This window comes from Cynocephalus volans, chromosome 6 (assembly GCF_027409185.1).
Source record: "Cynocephalus volans isolate mCynVol1 chromosome 6, mCynVol1.pri, whole genome shotgun sequence".
NCBI lineage: Eukaryota > Metazoa > Chordata > Mammalia > Dermoptera > Cynocephalidae > Cynocephalus > Cynocephalus volans.
In genome coordinates, this window is record NC_084465.1 from 51,253,551 (window position 1) to 51,273,342 (window position 19,792).

General features: G+C 37.2%; 1 protein-coding gene across 2 annotated transcripts; it reads left to right on the forward strand.

Annotated features, from left to right (window-relative positions):
• Positions 1–598: 598 nt before the first annotated feature.
• Positions 599–17,420, forward strand: NAPEPLD (N-acyl phosphatidylethanolamine phospholipase D). Of its 2 annotated transcripts, XM_063099635.1 has the most exons (5): positions 621–916; positions 7,521–7,836; positions 8,074–8,167; positions 11,465–11,579; positions 16,310–17,420. In XM_063099635.1, the coding sequence occupies exons 1-5, from the start codon at positions 623–625 to the stop codon at positions 16,436–16,438; spliced, it is 948 nt and encodes a 315-aa protein (XP_062955705.1). In that variant the 5' UTR covers positions 621–622; the 3' UTR covers positions 16,439–17,420. The 2 variants fall into 2 exon arrangements, with proteins under 2 accessions (XP_062955706.1, XP_062955705.1); XM_063099636.1 differs by having other exon boundaries at positions 599–916; positions 7,521–8,167.
• Positions 17,421–19,792: the final 2,372 nt, after the last annotated feature.

Genomic DNA, 19,792 nt, shown 5'->3' on the forward strand with positions numbered 1-19,792 from the left:
GTGAGCCACGGGCTGGCCCTTAAAGACATTATTGAGATGTCTTCCAATTAATGTGTTGCTATCTTTTTTCCTGGGAATTGGGGGACTCACCGCACTTTCTAGGGGCATTGGTAACAGATTATCATCAATGCCAAAATGACTGGGTCTGGTGGGGTTATATATAAGTCACTTGAATTACTGAAATACACTCAAGGAGCTAAAGCAATCCTTCTTATATGCTGACAATAATATTTTTTAAATGCAGGTATGAAAATTTTACAGATTCATGCAGATGCTGTAATTTATTCTACAGAGTGTCATTGAAATTGAAAATTGTATATGTTAAATACATATACATAGCTGGGGAAATATGTTGTTTTAGATTACAGCAGATAAAGGATTTTTGAAGCATTTGGCAGTTATGCTAATAGGTAAATCAAACACCTTTTCTATTTAGTAAGCAGTACTATTGTATTCTAAAATTGCATTTTTCAGGAAGAAAGTTTGAGCTAATAGAAACATTTTTATAAGTTTGGAGAAATTTGTATTGGGTAAGAAATAATGCTATGTAATATATTTTAATACCTTTATGTTAAACTCAGTATTTTTTTCCCTTCTTTTTTTTAGTTCTTCACCAACGAACATGGATGAAAATGAAAGCAACCAGTCCCTGATGCCAAGCAACCTATATCCTAAAGAAGCAGTAAGAAGACGCCAAAATTCAGCACGAAATTCCGGAGGAAGTGATTCTTCTAGGTTTTCCAGGAAAAGCTTCAAACTGGATTACAGACTAGAGGAAGATGTGACTAAGTCAAAGAAAGGAAAAGATGGAAGATTTGTTAACCCTTGGCCAACATGGAAAAATCCCTCTATTCCAAATGTTCTTAGATGGCTAATAATGGAGAAAGATCACAGCAGTGTTCCATCTTCTAAAGAGGTAGTGCTTGGCTTTTTTGAGTGCTTTGTATTTACTCTTAATACATATTTTACTTAGCTTTGCTGTGAATTGTATTATGATATTCAAGTTAGTTAGTTGAATCCTTTTATGTAAGGTGATGCTGGAGATGCAGGTTCTTGGATTTCCTTAGGGAAGAACCCCATTGAAAATCTACAGTAACTCCAAGTCTACACAGCAGTGTCACATTCACATTCAAAAGTTTATTGCAAAGCCAAAGTACATGCAGAAGAATGCATGGGCATCCTCGCATTCTGTGAACTCTTAGGGAAGGGTTTATGTGTTGTTCTGGGATGGGGGTGTTTCTCTATCTTAACTAAGGGGAGGAATATTCAAGAAAAGGGGCGAGGGAAAGGGGTTTGGGTGTCTTTTTTGCTTGAGTGAACTCTTTTCTGAGAATCAAGGAAAAAGAGGGCTTTTTGGTGCTTTGTGGTTTTGTTTCTTGCTCAGAAAACTACAGGGCCCTGAAGAAGGGCAAGCTGATTGGTATCCTGGTGAAGCTGCTGTTTGTTTGCTCAGCCTGAATATCCATGAGCAGCCTCCCTAGGGCGAGTCCCTGTTCTATCAGCCTTAAAGGTGTAGGAGTAAGTTCTGAGGAGATAAAATGAATATGTGTAACCCATGCCTTCAAATTCATAGTTCAGCAGCAAAGTACAAATATTTATAACTAACTCTGATCTGGTGGCAGCTAGAGGTAGCAGGTAGCAACAGAGTGCTTTAGAGGTGCAAGAAAGGAAGTGATTGATGCTGTCGGCTAGAGTTGGAGATGGCTTCATAGAGGAGGTGATATTTAAGCTGGGCCTTGAAAACTGAGAAGTACTTTGATAGTGGTTTTTCAGGTCAGTGATAGCATGAACGAGGTCATAAAGGTAAGAACGTGTTCCAGAAAGAAATAACCTGACGTGTTTGGAATGTGGATTATGAGAGTTAAGGCATGGCCTAGAATGCTTGGCTTTTATTACTTGGGTACGATTGCCAAACCTGTACCAAGAATCTTCAGATGACTTTCCAGACTTTTAAAATTTGACTGTAGGTTACTAGCCTTTAAATGTGCTAATTTTACTTAGGTGAAACTTACTAACATTTGGCATAAAGATAGTTAGATGAATGAAAGTGGTTCCCAATTGCAGTAGCACCTTTTATTCCTTTCTCCTTTTTTCCTTTCTACCCCCACCCCAATCTTCCTTGGCCTGTCTTCCTCACCAGCCCCTGTCCTGCCATGCTTTTTGGGAAGTTGAGAGATAAGGAACCTGACCTGAGTGAGGTTGGGATGAAAAGAGAGGCGGCATCCCTGAAAGCTTGGTCTGCAGTGGGAAGAAGCAGGAAGGGTGTGGGGGTGAGGCTGGGTGATAGTATTGGGTGTTGGTGTTGGTATTAGATCTACATTCGTGTCCATTTATCTTCAAAGGATATGGGATTGAAAACCTGATATCACTTTGATGCTAGGGAATGTTCTTAGTATTAATGCTAGTTACCAGAATTGTTTAATATTTTTTTAGCACTTTTTTAGAATGAGGGAGGACATTAATAGAAGAAACCTTACGTCTTTTCTTCTTTGAAGATGGGACCAAGGAACAAGAAAGGTGTTTTCTCTCTCTCTCTCTCTCTCTCTCTCTTTTTTTTTTTTTCCGGAGAAACCGATATGAAGAGAAACATTGAATCAAGTTTTGAAGAGGAGGGTTAGGGCAGAAAGCCAGGAGTAAATTACCTCCTGGTTTGTAAGCCACAGCTTCTAAAAATATAGAGGTTAGTAATGGTGTCTTTAGTTTTGTTTTATTTCAAAGAGTAAATGGCCATGTGAAGGCAGATACATCTCTCCATTCTAGTGATTTGAGAGATATTGTAGAAACTGGGTTGAATCTCTGAGGACTCAACAGACTGGTGGTTCTTAAGTTCTTTTGTATACTGGCCTGTTTTGAGAATCTGTTGAAAACTGTGGACCCTCTTCTTATAGGAATATACACATGCAAATAAACACATTACCATTTGTTATAATTTCAGGGCATTCATGGACCCTCAAGCCCGTCCATTAACTCATGCATTTATTTAGCGAGTATTTATTGAGCACTTGCTACGTGCTGCACAGACTGTTTTATGTGCTAGAGACAGAGCCACACACAAAGCAGAAAGACATCCTGGTCTTCTTGGACCTTAGGTTTAGTGGAAGAGAGAGACAGTAAACAAAATAAATAGGTAAATTATGTGGTATATTAAATATGATAAGTGCTGTGTGAAATAATAAAGCAGAGAAGGAAGTTAGGGTGATGGAGATGGAGCAGCATTCTTTAATGGAATGTAAGCAGTTTGTTTTTTTTAAAGAAAATTTTTTAAAAATGACAAAGGACACCTCATGTCTCAGTATGAGACACTGCATAAAAACAAATTCAGCATCACGTAAAAGAAGAGAGATGGCACCTTTGTACTATTCCAATTTATATTTTATTTCTAATATCTTACCTGCAAGGGTACTTAAAGTTTGTAGAAAAATAGAATTAAAAGATAATATGAATCTTTCCACGAACTTTTTGAAGATGCCCTTGTATTTTTTGTTTCCTTCTTGTTTCCTTCTTGTTTCCACTGAAAGCCTAGAACTAGATAAATGAATGTTGACTTCTCTTATTTTCATAGATAACTGTAACTCACTCTGTGTGCCCTTTCAATAAATTGCCAAAATGATTAACTTTTACTAACTCCCAAATGTGATAGAGTTTTACATTTTTCAAAGAAACATATTAAGGGGCTGGCCTCGTGGCTCACTCGGGAGAGTGCAGCGCTGGTAGCACCGAGGCCATGGGTTCGGATCCTATACAGGGATGGCCGGTGCACTCACTGGCTGAGCGTGGTGCAGACCACACCGTGCCGAGGGTTGTGATCCCCTTACTGGTCAAAAAAAAAAAAAAAAAAAAAAAAAAACTATGTGAAGAATACCTTTTCAGATCATTGGGTCGACTCAGAATTTAATCAGATTTCTGGAAGTTCTTCTTGTTAGACATTGGGAAGTTAGAGTTTCGTAAATAAACCACAACTTCAAATTAGTTTTTTGGAAGGAGACAGAATATATTATATACAGGATAATTATTATATATTATGCTATTTATATCATATTATGTTATAGTATATTGTATGTATTTAGGTATATAAATATGAAAGTATTTTGGAAAAACATGATGAAAGTATAAAATAACATAGAATAGGTCTAATAAAATGAGAATGGGACATGAGCAGAGCTACACAATTTAATTGCCCAGTGAGAAAACAGTGTTTCTTTACTTGGACTGCTCCTAATATTTGCCTTTTCTAGGTCATTAGAGCAGTATGCTGGTTCACAGGCTGTTCATGGTTCAGATGCTGTCCTTGCTTCATGTGGTTGCACTTGGCTCAGTGACTTTGTCTGATTGTTATTGTTGATGACAGTCACCAATAGTCTGGGGAACAGAGACAATTGGAGAGTTTCAAAGAGGAAGGGCGGGAGGCAGGCATTTGCTGAGTAATTTTGTAATCTGTCTCTACTTATTCTCCCCACCTGGTCCCCAGGCTGCTACTTTTTTTTTTTCTTAAGTATGTATTAAATGAGATTTAACAAGCGTAAATTTAGTGGTGGAGGCAGTAAACATGGAGGCTGGCTAGGTGACCTTGTGTGAGTGCTATATCTTCTCTAATTCTTTGTTTTCTCATCTGTAAGATGAAGATAGTTAATAGTATCTACCTCCAGTATTATAGTCAGTATAAAAATTTTAAATTCTTAAGAAGTAGTTAGTGCAGTGTCTTGCACATAGTAAGCACTCCAAAATGGTAGCTATTGGTAATCTTTTATTTTGTTTTATTAAAGTACTTGAAATGTTAATTTACATCATCATTATTATGTGCCCAGTATGATGCTGAACACATTGTAAGTAGTCAGTTTTTATTCATTCCCTCTCTCTTTCCTCCTTAATTATTGATAAGTACACCATATGGCATTTGTTATTGTTCACTAACGTAACTACCAAATTTGAGAAATAATTGAAAATTGACATTCATTCATTTACTCAACAAATTTTATTGAGCACATACTGTGTTTCTATCACTGAACTGGGCACTGTGGATGAGTCCAAGTTGCATATGAAATGGGATAAATCCTGTATACATGTAACCAGAATACGCAGAGATATGTGAACTGAGAGGCAGGAGTGAGTGCTTCAGGGGTGGCCACATGAAGAGTGGGCAATTTGATTATGGAGTGGGGAGAGGGAAGCAATTTAACCTGAGAAATGGGGTCAGTACTGTGCAGGGTTCTCAAGCTCAGTCCAGGAGTGGGAAGTAGTTCCCATGCAGGCAGGACCCAGAGCACATATAGAGGAGTAGTGTGAAACAGAGCTGGAGAGGAGAATTGAGGCAGTCCTTGGACAGCCTACTGCTGGGCTAGGGAGGTGAGACAGATTTGTCAGGCAGTGGAGAGCCAGTGAAAATTTTTTCTTCAGGGGAGAGAGTTATACCTGAAGCAGACTGTTTTGGGGGTAGCTCTTGTGCATGGGTTGAGTTGATAGGAAGACAGTTGAGCAATCAGGGGAGCTTTGAAGTGTGTGGGTGTTAGTTAAGATCTTAACTAGGTTAGTGGCTATGCAAAAATGCAAGAGAGCGATAGGATTGGTCCTGATTAGTTGTCAGCATTGGAGTTTGCTTTCTTCTTTTGGAATACCTGTAGAGTGCTTATTGTGTGCCAGCTACTCCTAACGCAGTCCTCAGAGCAATGAAGTTGTAGGTGCTACAATTATTACCCATTTTCCAGATGAGGAAACTAAGGCTTAGAGTGGCCAAGAGAAATTTGTGGTGCTCCTTCTCTTCCCCTTCCAGCCTTCTTCCCATTCAGACTCTCCCAGTGACTTCTCAGTTTTCCTTCACCAGCATCTCCCCATCTGCCCTTTCTTCTCTCTGCCCACTGCTGTCGCCTTTCTTCAGGTCCTCATCTTTTCACAACCTGGCAACTGTTGTGACACCCTCCAGGACATCATTCCAGGACTCTAGAATTGTTTTATTTGAACATAAACAGGGTCACATCTGTGTGTGTGTGTGTGTGTGTGTGTGTTTATGTAAAAAGATGCTTCCTCATTGTGTCTGGGTGGTGTATAGCACTCAAGGCTCTTACTGTGCTATGATCCTTTACAGATTTAGTTTGTCCCCTGCCCCCAAACACCACATTCCTGTCTCTCTCTGTACCTTTGCTTGAGTGGTTTCTCCACCTGAAATGTCCTTCTTCCTTTTCTCTGCATCCTGAATTTCTCATCATTCTTCAGGAACTCACACAAGGAATTGTGTCTGTGATGTCTTTGGCAACTGGCCTCTTTATTCCTTCTTATTAGGCTATAGTCCAGCCTGTCTTTTATTTAATTACTTATCCAATATCACATCGTTTTCAAAAATTGGTTTGCGGCAACTTACAAAAATACTCGTAGCCGTAAAAAACAAGGGATGAGCCCATAAGAGCAAATAGACTATTAGGGTAGAAAATAAGATAAAGCCAAGAAAAAAGTACAGAAATGTGTTCCATCATTGCTGTGCGTGTTGCTGGAGGTGGTCTCAGCTTTTACTCTGAACTTCCTAGCAAGAGTGAAGAAGCATGAACTGTTAAGGGTTTTCCCAGTAACAGTCAAGTGACAAAGCCAGTTGCTCTGGAGAAGGAGAGTGTGACTAAGGATTAAGAGAAGTGTTTCTGGGGTAAGTGGGAAGGTGGAGGTGGTACAAGTCTTCAGACCCAGTACATGCATGGTGGGTTTCATGAGGAGGCTTCCTGTAAGAGACTCTGATGCAGCTGGGAATATCACGACAGGAAAGCACGATTTAGTAAAGCCGTTTTATAAAAGCCAGGGCTGTGTCCCTAAAACACAGCTTTTTGTTATCTAGCTTAATCCAAATATAAAATGTAGAATAACCAAAAGAATAATACTTTTCACACTTTGTTGTACTTATTGTTTGATATCTGTTTACCCCCCAAAATGATCAGCTTTCCACTGGCAGGGATCATATTTCACTTGATTTGATCAGTGGTAGAAAATCTTAAGGGTAGGGAATAAGGAGAACCGTTTATGATTGATTTGCCAAGAGTTGTCACAGTGCTCCATTTTGAATTATATGTACTCAGAAAGTCAGATTTATATCTGAGATCCAAGAGCTACAAATAAATGGTCACAAGCGTTCTTTACTGTTTGTTGGGACTGACCTGCTTCTGAGACAGTTTATAGCAGCAAATACACCAGCCGAGTGAAATGGCAATAGCAAAATGAGTGTATCTAGGATAGTCTACTTCTAGCACAACAGAAGAGAGTCTTTTAAAAATTAATAACTTCAGCAGTACTGAAAGTTTTAAATTTAATTTTCCCTTTGCCTGTTGCATTTGGGACTAAGAAGATTACTACATTGTCATGATTATTAAGTCAGATTCAGAAAGAAGTATGCATTTTCAAGAAAAAAGCAAAAATCACAATTTTACTGGATGACTTCAGTTCTCTCGAAATAGCTCTTCTTGCTATAATTTAGGTCAAACTATGTTCTGTAATGATATACCTTTTTCTCCCTCTAACTGCTGCTTTATCTTTCTTTATATACATAGGAACTTGACAAAGAACTCCCAGTGCTTAAACCATATTTTATCGATGCTCCTGAAGAAGCTGGAGTGAGAGAGGCTGGCTTAAGAGTCACATGGCTGGGCCATGCTACGGTAATGGTGGAAATGGATGAGCTCATTTTTCTTACAGATCCCATCTTCAGCTCTCGTGCTTCACCATCACAGTACATGGGTCCAAAGCGATTTCGTCGTCCCCCATGCACAATAAGTGAACTCCCCCCAATAGATGCAGTCCTGATCAGCCACAACCACTATGACCACCTGGACTACAGTTCTGTCATTGCTTTGAATGAGCGATTCGGTAATGACTTAAGATGGTTTGTGCCTTTGGGTCTCCTCGACTGGATGCAAAAATGTGGCTGTGAGAATGTGATTGAGCTGGACTGGTGGGAGGAGAATTGTGTCCCCGGACATGATAAGGTCACCTTTGTCTTTACACCTTCCCAGCACTGGTGTAAAAGGACTCTAATGGATGACAACAAAGTTCTGTGGGGCAGCTGGTCTGTCTTGGGGCCTTGGAATCGATTTTTTTTTGCAGGAGATACTGGTTATTGCCCAGCTTTTGAAGAGATAGGAAAAAGATTTGGACCTTTTGACCTTGCGGCTATTCCCATTGGAGCTTATGAACCAAGGTATGTAGAATTCCAAAGAGAACATTCTTGCTACATAATAAGTTAAGTGCACTTAAAAGTAAAGTAGTTATGATTTTGTGATACTGTGTAATTTGTGATTTTAATGGTGGACTTTGTAACATACATTGGGTGGGAGTTAGTGGTCAGATTCAATTATGTTGTTTTTTTAATTTTAAAATATTTAAAAATTTTTAGCATTTTTATTGACAAGTAAAAATTGTATATATTTATGGTGTACAACATGATGTTTTGATATATGTATACATTGTGGAAGAGCTAAATTAGGCTATTCAACATGTCCATTACCTCACATACTTATCATTCTTTCGTGGTGAGAATTAAAATATTTTAATCACAGTCATATCGGTTAAAGTTACTCAGAATCAGAAATGACATTAGAAAAAAAAGGACCAAGGTTTAAAGAATTACTATACCTAGTCAGAAGTTCATGTACCATTCCAACTAAAGTTGAACTGACCAGATAATAATTAAACCTAACTATTGTTCCTTCTTTCACATGGAGGATACTTTTTTCGCCCCTTTTTACTCAAGGACTAGGCACAGTGGAAGGCCTGCCCTGTATTTTAAGGAGTGGAGGGCTACTTCTATTATAACCACTTTTTGCTGCATGACGAATGTACCAGTCCCTGTTGTATAGCTCTTCTGTGTTGAGCAGAGAAAAAGTAAGGAATCAGCCTATGGCATTAGTTCCATGTGATGGTCTTAGTCAATACTGAGGTTGATCTAGTCGTGACGTTGTTGCACGACTCACGCTCACCTTCATTGTTGCACTAGTCACTGCTCACCCTCCCACCCCTGCATGCTTATCACCTATCAGGGCAGCTAAAGGTCACACTATCATCGGAGACACAGGAGACCCATCCACTGTCTGTGTTTCCCTTAGTACTGTCTGGTTAGGGAAAAGAAGTGATTTCAAATAATTCAGTCAATTCTGGTTTATATGTATAAAGGAAAACAAACACTGATAATAACAAAGTAAAGCATAATTTTTTAAATGCTTTATTTTATTTTAGAGTGCATACACAAATACATATAAATGCATTTATTTAGAATGCAGTCCTACAAGCAGAAGAACAAGTGTTTCTCCAATACGTAGATGAATTGAATGAATCCAGTCTTTTGTTTCCATCTGATTTTGTTATACTTATTTAGTAGTTAACTTTTTAAGTTCACTAAAACCATTTTTCCCTATCTTTATTAATGTTTATTTCTCACTTTTATGTTTTTTGCTAGTTTCTCCATTTTGGGGCTAGATACTTTTAGTATTTTTTGGTTCTGGATAATTATTAGTAATTATTATAAATCAGTATTGGTGCTTGAATTTCACTTACATCATTCTAATGAAACTTCTCAAAACATCAGTCAACCTATTTTTCAGAACTGTTACAAATCAATTTCATATGGTATTGGCCTTTACTCGATATATATTCATAATATATTAGAATATACTTAATGTCAGAGTAAAAATTTTAAAATTTATTTCAGATAGACATGAGGATAAAGAGGAATCTACCTGTTCCTTTGATTTTCAATAGCATTTTCTAAAAAGTCCATAGAAAGAAACACCAAAAGCTGTTTTCATCTTGGCCTGAATTCTGAGTGTCAGGAGATGTGGCTGAACAGTACATGTCCAATCTGCTCATTAGGAGAACACAGTGGCTTTGTTTTTAGGCTCCCATAGGACCCAGCAACTCCTAACAATAAACAACCCTCTAGCTGTTGCAGATGGGTGAATTCTCTATGATGTTTTCTCTAAAGTGCAGAAGACCCTATGCTGCATCTATATACATTGGTCTTAACCGTAGCATTAGTTCCCAGTAGCAGACCGAGATACAAATAATGTGAAGACAGCGTTATTTTTCCTCCTCTAAATTGATGGCTTGGAAAGCAAAGGATTTGCTTATAGATAGTACGATTTTTCCTTTGTATCAGAAATTATAGTTCTCTTTTCTGCAAGTGTTGGTTTTGTCAACTTTTTACTCTTTTGGGAGAATTCTGTGAAGTAGGTGCTGTACTCGATGCTTTCATAAATCTTGTCTTGTTTAATCCTCACCATACCCTTATGAGATGGGTCTAAATTTATATTGCACAGACAAGGAAATGGAAGCTCAGAGAATTGGAAGGTACTTTTTAAAGGTATTCCAGGAGCTGCAAGAGCTGGGGTTCATATTTGAGCCTTCAGCCTCCTAAGCCCTTGTTCTTTCCAAGGTACTAGGCAGGCTTTCATGTTTCTACAGAATCTCTAATCTTTCACCCATTAGATTTCTCTTCTTGCCAAACCAAATACCCCACTGTTCAGTTTCATGATGTTTAAATAAAATTCCTTGGATAGTAATTGGATTTTTTTGCTCCCAATATTTAAATTTTATACACTTTTTCACTTGCTTTTCACTTTAGCAATTTTAAAAAAAATTGTTTCAGTAGGACATTCAGGTTCTTTTGCAATTGGAGTTTTGATTTCCAGTTCTTTAGCCATTATTCAGTTTTTTTGATTTATACCCAGGACTGCAGAATATCTACTTTTGAAAGTAATAGTAAGTCATATCTTTAGAATAAATAATCAGTAAAATCAAAATATAAATGAAACAAAATTTTACTGTTCAGAGGGGAGTTTTGCCTGGGACTTATTTAATAAGTCCCAATCCGTATAAGAAATATTTTTGCTTGTTTTATGTTTCAGCAGAAAAGTGGACTAAAGGGAGATGGTTTTGCCTACTATGATTTATTCTTGTGCAGAATCTATGTTTTTTTTGTTGGTGGTGTTTGTTTTTTTACAGTCTAGCCCTGACCTAGCCTCTAGACTTGGTTTCTAGCTCATCCTACCCAGCATTGCATATGTTGTATCTCAGTGGTTCTCAACTCTGGCTACACATTGGACTCACCTGGGTAGCTTTTAAAAATGCCAATGCCCAAGATCCCACCCTAGAAAAATTAAATCAGAATCACTGAGAGTGCAAGCTGGGTAGCAGTATTTATTAAAAGTTGTCTAGATGAGTCCAGTCTGCGTAGGTGAGTCCAGTGAGAATGGCTGAAAAGAGGTTGAGAGTACTACATGTTGCTGTTTCTGTTGGCAGTTTAGCTTTATTCTTAGGTGTACTGATTTCAAAATCAAATGAAGGAATAGAGAGGAGGAGTGAAAATAAACACACTAAGCTTCTTATTTCTCAAACATCCATAGTCCTGTGCAGAATCTTAAAGGTTGATTAGATGAAATTGTAATTTGAATTTAGTGCATATTTCAAAGACCAGAAGTAATAAATTGCTGTGTTTCATCAGGTGGTTTATGAAATATCAGCATGTAGACCCAGAAGAAGCTGTAAGGATTCATATTGATGTTCAAGCAAAGAAATCTGTGGCAATTCACTGGGGAACTTTTGCCTTAGCAAATGAGGTAAGTTTGATCATGATAAAAATAACTTTGATTATGTGTTTGACCAATGATAGGATTCAGGCATCACTGTCCCCTGGTGGTAGTGTCACAGACCAGACTATGGAATCAGACCCTGCACAGTCATCACAGTCACCACATGTATTAGGGCAGTAAATAGTACTAATTAGTAAATCAACATTCACGTGCAGTGAAAAAGCATGCTGTCTTTTTGGCTTATTTCTGTAGTTAACAGAGCATGTGTTATATAACCAAAAATCTGTGTGTGTAGTCTGGAGAGTAGAAAAACAAACCATTGTCTTCCTCCCCAAGCAGGCTCTAGTGTAGTGGAAGATAGAAGCCAAGTACGCAGTACAGATATCGGAAGAGGGAATTGCTGTAATGTGGGACAGATGAAGTGGTCTCAGAGTCAGGGATGGTTACCAGTGGGGAGGGGTCAGGGAGAGCTTCGTGGACGAAGTGATGCTGGAACTTGAGGCCTGGAGGAAGGCACTTCCCAAGGAAGAAGGGGCTGAGCATAGGCTTGGAGGCAGCAAGCATGGCAAGGAGTCAGTTCAGCCAGAGAATGGATGACTTGGAAGGCAATGGGAGAGGTAAGGCTAGACAGTGTGGAACTTTCTAGAAATATGTTATTCATCACTAAACATTGATTCAGTATTTGTTATTTGCTAGGCATTGGGATAAATGTGGTTTCATTCCTAGACTAAAACAGAAGAGCTGATTTTTCCTTAGAGCTGTACCCTAGAACTCTGCTGCTAGCCAGTGTTCTAGGATCAAGCAGAGGATAACACAAAGCTTTCTCTCCTTTCCTGGATTCAGGGCCTGTCTCTATACAAAATTTAGGTGGAACTTGGCTTCTTTGCTTTCTGTGGCATCTTCCACATCCCAAGGCATCTCTGCAGGAACCCAGTGTTTTCTTGCTGGTCTAAGCGCTTCTCCTCTGTCTCATTTCTGGCCTGCCCTCTCCCAAGGATGGTCCAAAATGATGAAATACTGCCTGCCCATTCCCTCCACCCCCCCAATCAAAATACCCATCCGATGATGCAGCAATTCTTAGCCACAGTGTTGAGAGAGGGAATAAAATGAATAAATGAAAACCACAGAGCAGAGGAAGATGAATGGGTGTGTGTGTGTGTGTGTGTGTGTGTGTGTGTGTGTGTGTGTGTGTGTGTGTGTGTGTGTGTGTGTGTGTGTGTGTGTGTGTGTGTGTGTGTGTGTGTGTGTGTGTGTGTGTGTCTATTTGGGGAAGGGGGAAGCTTGAGACTGGTTTCCAGTGACATACCACTATATTTGGTGGCAATTTCTTATTCCATTTGTATATATATGAGATGAAGTAATAGTATTTTATTAAACATATATACAAAGAAAGGAATCAAGGTTGACTCCTAGATTTTTAGCTTGAGTAATTGGGTAGACAGTTGTGTTCTTTACTGAGATGGGAAGATGAGAACAGGATCAAAAACCTGTGTTTAAGAATTACTGTGTTATTCAGCCTTCAAGAATTATTCCTGTTATAAATCTAACCTCCATCTTTACTTCTTAATGAGACATGTAATAAAAACTTATTAAGCCTTTAGCAATTTGGAGTTTGTTCACATTTTGATGTTAGTTGAGTAAATGTGACAACTGAATTTGTTAAATTATAAAGCAGAGAGAGGCTGGCTGGTTCGCTCAGTTGGTTAGAACCAAGGTCCAGACTTCAATCCTTGTACTGCCAGCCACCAAAAACAAACAAAAACCAGAGAGCCTATGATCTCTAAACACTTTTGACTTCGCATATAAGCAGTTACAATAAACTGTAATGTAAACAGATTAAGGATGTCCTTAACCAGGGAACACTCTAAAATTGCACACAATGGTACTTCAAACAAAAAGTTCACGGAAAGATTCGTATTATCTTTTAATTCTATTTTTCCACAAACTTTTTGAAATACGCTTGTATATAGCAACATCTAATTTATCTAGGGAATGATGAGCAGATTTTCTAGATGATATATGTAAGCACTAAAACTTAAATCACTAGTTTTGATGGAAACAAATTTTAAGCATTACGTAATATGTAAGATAACTTTTTAAGTGACCAGGGTCTTTATTTTGAATATATCCTGTTGTATTCGATCATAAAACAGCGACTCCTTTAGGAACTTACGAGGTATCTATGGCTGGTTCCCTGGCCCTTAATGGATCCTGGGGCTCTTCTGCTTTCCCCACTTCCTCTTGTGATCTCTGATCCACTGTCTTGCTTTATTCATACTTGTTTGGTCCCATGGTTATGGGGTATTTTTATCTCTTGTAGACTGAAGTGCCCAGACTGAGCTTTCACTCAGAAGCCATTCTTACCTATTTCTGGGTTTATTTTCTAGATGGTTTAACAGCCAAGAATTGACCAGTAAAGAAACTCAGAAAGATACTGCTTAATCTGGGCAGATTAAAGACAAAGTTGTCTACTGCCAGCTAAAACAACATCAAAATCCACACTGAAGTTATCGGTTGGCAAAGAAATTTTTTGTGAAGGTGACTATGTATGTGGATTGTTGGCCAAGACTTGTAGAGCATGGCAGAAAAATAATTTAACAAAAGTTAATTTTCACTGGGAAAGATTTTAATCAGTTTGAAATCTCTTAAATGAAAATAGTTTAGGGAATTATTTTGGGGGAAATTTTTTGATTTAGACTATTATTTAAAGTTAGGTTTTATTGGTGATATGTCAGTGATCTCCTTTCTATATGAATAAAATGGACTTAAAGTAGATTTTTCTTATACTATCTATTAATAGGTGGTTATCTCTAGTAATATTGGGTAACCAAGGTATAGTTAAAACTTATTAAAGTTATTCAGTGGTCAGTTGAAAGGCATCATTCATCCTTTAAACATAGCCATAGACCAGAAGTGAGTAAGGGGGAAAAAGACCTGTGTGTGGCCAATAATTATTACCAAAGCCGTGCATTTTAGTTAAGCCTCAGGCAACTTTCCTGGTTTTCCTTGCATGTCATTGGCTGTGCCTTCTAAGTCTCCCTTACTAGTTCCTTATTTCCCCTCCCTTTAAATATTGAGTGCCTTAGGAATCAATACACGGACCTCTTCTTTTCTCTAGTTGGTTATTCTTTTGAGGAATCTCATCTTGTCTATGGCTTTAAATACCATCTGTCTGCTGTACCTCTCTAGCTCAGATTCCCCTGCTGTAATCCATATTTATATATCCAGCTGCCTGCTTGACATCTTGGATGTCCGTTAGGTACCTAGAACTAATGAAACCAAACTTCCTCAAACTCATTTCTCATACCTCTCAGTAAAGGGAAATTCCTACTTTTCTTGACTCTACTTATCCAATTTTTGCTCATATCTATCCATATACACACAGTCAGCTCAACTTTCAGATTATATGTAGAATTTGACCACTTCTCACCACCTTCACTGCTATCACTTTGCCCCTTAAAGTTTGTTTTCCACACTGTAGAGGGCAGTGACCTTTACAGCTTGAATTGGATCATGACCCTTCTCTGCCAGTGACCTGGTAGCTTCCCTTTGCACTCAGAGTCAAAGCCTTAGCACTCACAGTTGCCCACAAAGCCCTATGCATTCTGCTCCATCAGGTTTTTGTTCAAATGTCACCTTCTTGGAGACTTCTTAGACTGTTGCATTTAAAATTAAATCTCCATCCCCCACACTTATCACCCTGCTTTGTTCTTCCCAGAACATATCAACCACTCAGATACTATCTATTTTCTTATCTGTTCACTTCTTGTCTATCTCTGTATTAGAATGTAAGCTCCACGGAGGCGAGGATTTTTGTTTGGTTCACTAGCCTGGCATGTCCTGTAGGTGCTCAAAAGACACATGTTGCAGAAGAGAGGCAGACTTCCCACTGGTGATGATCAGACACTGTTTGGTTTTTATTTCGGCTTTATACTTCCACATTTTAAAACTTTTCTAATTGAAATTAGAGAAAAAACCCTTTGAATAAAGAAAAAAAATAGCTGTTATACAGTGTAAAGATTTGGACCAGAAGAGAAGTAACTGATGAAATGATTTATCTTTTATACCTTTTAGTAATAACTATTTTATTCCATATTGAAGTGGTCTCTATTTGGCGAACATTCAAGTGGGTGTAAACATTGTGCAACATACTGTGTGCTGTCTTTTTTTATTAAGCTATGAAAAGGTGAGGAAGTAAATATGAAAACTCCACCTGTTGTATCTCTATTCTCTAGGGCCCTCTTTCATTCTGTAGAATACGGTTTCTATACTTGGCTAGAGGTTTTGAGGATAACAACCCTTCTTCAGCCAAAAATACTTGCTATAGCATTTGCTAATACACACAGACACAATCACACAATCTCATTTTATATTTTTCAAAAATGTTGGTAGCATAATTCTGTAATATCATCAACTTTGGCATTGATTCCATTTAGACTGGAATTTCATATAGTGAAACTGATCAGATTTCATGTAGTCCAGTGATGTTCAATCTACGATGGTACCAAATTTGACATACATGGTGTTTCCATAAATTGATTTCTAACAATAGAAATTTCTACAGACTTAATTAATGACTCAAACTGTATTAGAAAATATGATAGACTCATTTGCTAATGTTTAATTAAAAGGAAGGACATTATTTTAAGGCATATTTTAGGTATCTGTTATTTTAGTTTGAACTCTCCTTTGAAATATCCCCTAAATATGTGTACTGTTAATCTTCTCCCATTTTTCTGCTCTCTGCCCTTTGCTAGCATTACTTAGAGCCTCCAGTGAAACTGAGTGAAGCTCTAGAAAGATATGGACTTAAGACTGAAGATTTTTTTGTCCTGAAGCATGGAGAATCGAGATACCTAAGTACTGATGATGGCACCTTTGAATAAATACAAGCACAGGAGCTATTAATGAAAAAGGCGTCATCTGAAATAAATTTGAAAACAAGTGTAAAGACTAAGAAATTCATGAATATTATGTTTTTTTAAATTTGGAAATAACTTCTGCAAGTTTGTGTTTTATGTTTTGTGTAATAACTTGCTTACTAATATGATTGCCAGCTATTAAAAACTATGAAAGAAGAGTTCAGGGGTGGGTCATTTAAATAATGAATTGTCTAATGTGAATTTTAAATCACGTATCAATGGTATAAGCATTGCAGTGGAAATTTTTTTACTAAAGCATTATACTTTAGTGGTGGTAGAACTTTCTGACATTGTGAAAAACTGATATGAAAAACTCATTTCTGTTTTTTTCTGTTCTTCAGGACCTTCTATAAGGTGAATCAAGGCTGGCTACCTACCTAGATTTTTTTCAGGGGCCTACACATACAAATATTTTTCTTATATTCACATTATAGTAAATGATGAAATTGACTCCCACATGCTTACAAACATTTCTTGCTCTACGAAGATTGGTTATATGCCAGATGTTACGAATGTGATTTATTTTGTTAAGCATAAAAACATAGGGGTTTGAGTGAAGTTATTATTTTTAAAGACTTAATTTTTTTTGTTGTGGTAAAATGTACATAACATAAAATTTACCATTCTAACCATTTCTAAGTGTACAGTTTTTTGGCATTAATGTAGCCTTGACCACTGTAGACTTAATTTTTAAAAGGGGGAACAGTATATTCTATTGCATACCTACAATCCCCAAATCAAAAGCCCTCTGAGTTGGGCAGAGGAAGGGAGTGTGGTTATGAGGATATCATTTATGAAATTTTCTATTTTTAATCTCAAAGTCAGACCTTCTGCTAAGCACGAAAATAGCTATAATGAAATATTTTACAGAGATAAATGCAGATCTTAAGTGTTAATAGATCATACACTTTGAATTAAATTTTATTTTCTCTGTTTTCCATTTTCTCTACACACATTTACGTTTTTCTGGTCTCTTAGCTCTAACTCTAAATATGTCAGTAAGATTTATTTTATATATATTTTGTTTTACATGATTCAGATTTCTTATATTTTTATATTAAATGAACCCTAAATATGATTCTACCTTTTATTATGCCAGTGTGGAATACCAGTGGTTAAAAAAAAGATGGTGATTCTGGGAGTCAGCTGACCTGAGGTTTAGTCCCAATAAAGGCTTGGTATTCACTTGATTACTCTGAACCTTCCTAAGGGAGGGAGCTGGTTTAGATACTATTGGAGACCCATTCAGTGTTCCTGATCCATATAGTCAATGAAATAAACTTTATTCAAATAAAATAATTGAAATAGGTTTTTTGCACCAAATGCTACCCAGGCAGTGCTCTACAAGCTGCACATATATATATATGCTTGCCACGTTAGCCACTAAAGCTGAATTTTAATCCTTTTATCATGGATATTTTGTGTAAACCTGAAACAAGTCACCTATGCTCACTGTGCCTGTTTCCTCATGTGCAACAAGAGGATAACTTTGACCTACCTCTGAAAAGTGTGTACAGTAAGTAATAAAGTGATATTTCATAGAAATATATGGGAGAAAATGATTTCTTAAGGTATTACTGCCTAATATAGATAGGTACATTTGAAAGCTGAAAATAGGCTAATGCTTTTTGATAATGTATTGTTCCTGTTGCAGATTTAAGTGTATGTTAGGACACTAGACATTGAAGACTGACAATTTTATCTCACTCATTTTGTAAATTTGGAAAATAATAGCCAAGATAAATGTAAATGGTTTTTTATCAAAATTTAGTATTTTTATCTACAATGATGCAAGTCAGTAAAGGGGAAATGTGTATGCAATATGCGTGTCTATAATTAATGTGAATGTGATTTGGGGGCACTAAAGCACAAAAACTTTTCCCATAAAAATAAACCTTCAGGAGAAAACTGAACAAGCATAAACTTTTTCACTCCAAGCAGATGTTAATCAAGATGTTAGGTTCACGGTGGGTTAACTTTGGGGCACGTTGCCCTTAATACTAGCCAACGTTCTGGTAGTTATCTTCTTTGCTGATGTACTCTGAACTGAAAATTCATCTCTTACCTCTACTCTATGAAGCAAGCCAAGTATGTCTTGCTTAAGTATGTCTTCTCCATGAATGGCCTTAACATTAGTTTTGTATTCACATGTAACATTTAACTGAGGGTCTCTGGGCACTTTAATTTGTCGTGTTCTAGTTCCACTTCATTGGGCCTGCCTCATTTTTCTAGGCCTCTTCAACAAGCTGTGATTTTTTTTTTTTTTATTACCATTCACATTCTTTCTACAATGAAACTTTATTCTTTAAGAACTATATTAAGCTTCATATCTCCTTATAGACTCTCACTCCATTGAGTGGTTTTCACTTTATTTTTCACTTATCTACATTTTGAAGAGTGTATGTGCAAAGTGAAAACAAATTTTGAAAAATAAGACAAGTCCATTCTCTTCCCTCAATTCAGTCCAATATGCTCTATAATACCTTTTAATTGATCTTATCCTCTAAGTCAATTTCATTTTCCTCTTTGATTAGCTGGCATCCATACCAGCATGTAAGATTTTATTGTTTCCTTTGGTGACTGAGGAACACTGTTATGCCTCCCTTTCCCATAGGGTGGGTCAGCAGTTAGGAGAAAGCCCACCTAATAAAAGCCAAAACATGCCATGACCTACATAGGTAAAGATCTATTTGTGCATTTTCTTTCTGGGTAGTTAAAAATTACTGCCTCTTTTCCCTAGCATTTTGACATTTCAGACTCAATGTTCTGGGCTCTAGGGAGTGTGATTATTTACTCAAACTAATAATAGAGGAAGAGAAGAGACGGAGCTTTAGAATTCACCACTGCTAAAAGCACATTGAAAAAAAGTCCTGGTTTTTATTGTGTGAACGTTTTGAATACATACTTTCACTAAATAGGCAGATTTTTAAAAATTGCTATAAAGAAATGTGCCTTTTGGGGAATACTTACATTACTGTCACCAATTACTACTCTATCCCGTTGGGAATTTACATTTTTTTCCTTATACTGAACACTTTTTCTACTGTAAAAATATTTCTTCAAAGTTTGATTTCTGTATCAGGATAACCTTGAAAACACATTTTTCTGTTTGAGGATTTGTGGCTTCCTACGGAAAACACTCTTGTATCCATGTATTTACAAATGAAATTTAAAGTACTCTTAAAGCTTTGCCTTAAATACACAAGTACTAAAGCTTCTGCTTGCATATTGATTCATTTAATGCCAAGCATGGCAAGGGTTATGAACTGCAATATTATAAAGCCTGGCTGAATTCAGATATACTAATAAATTGTTATA

Bases quoted from the DNA above. Each gene is read 5' to 3' on its own strand.
- NAPEPLD (XM_063099636.1), top strand. From the start codon at position 623: ATGGATGAAAATGAAAGCAACCAGTCCCTGATGCCAAGCAACCTATAT. The intron at 8,168-11,464 runs GTATGTAGAATT...GTGTTTCATCAG, and splicing joins ATTGGAGCTTATGAACCAAG to GTGGTTTATGAAATATCAGC. The intron at 11,580-16,309 runs GTAAGTTTGATC...GCCCTTTGCTAG, and splicing joins CTTTTGCCTTAGCAAATGAG to CATTACTTAGAGCCTCCAGT.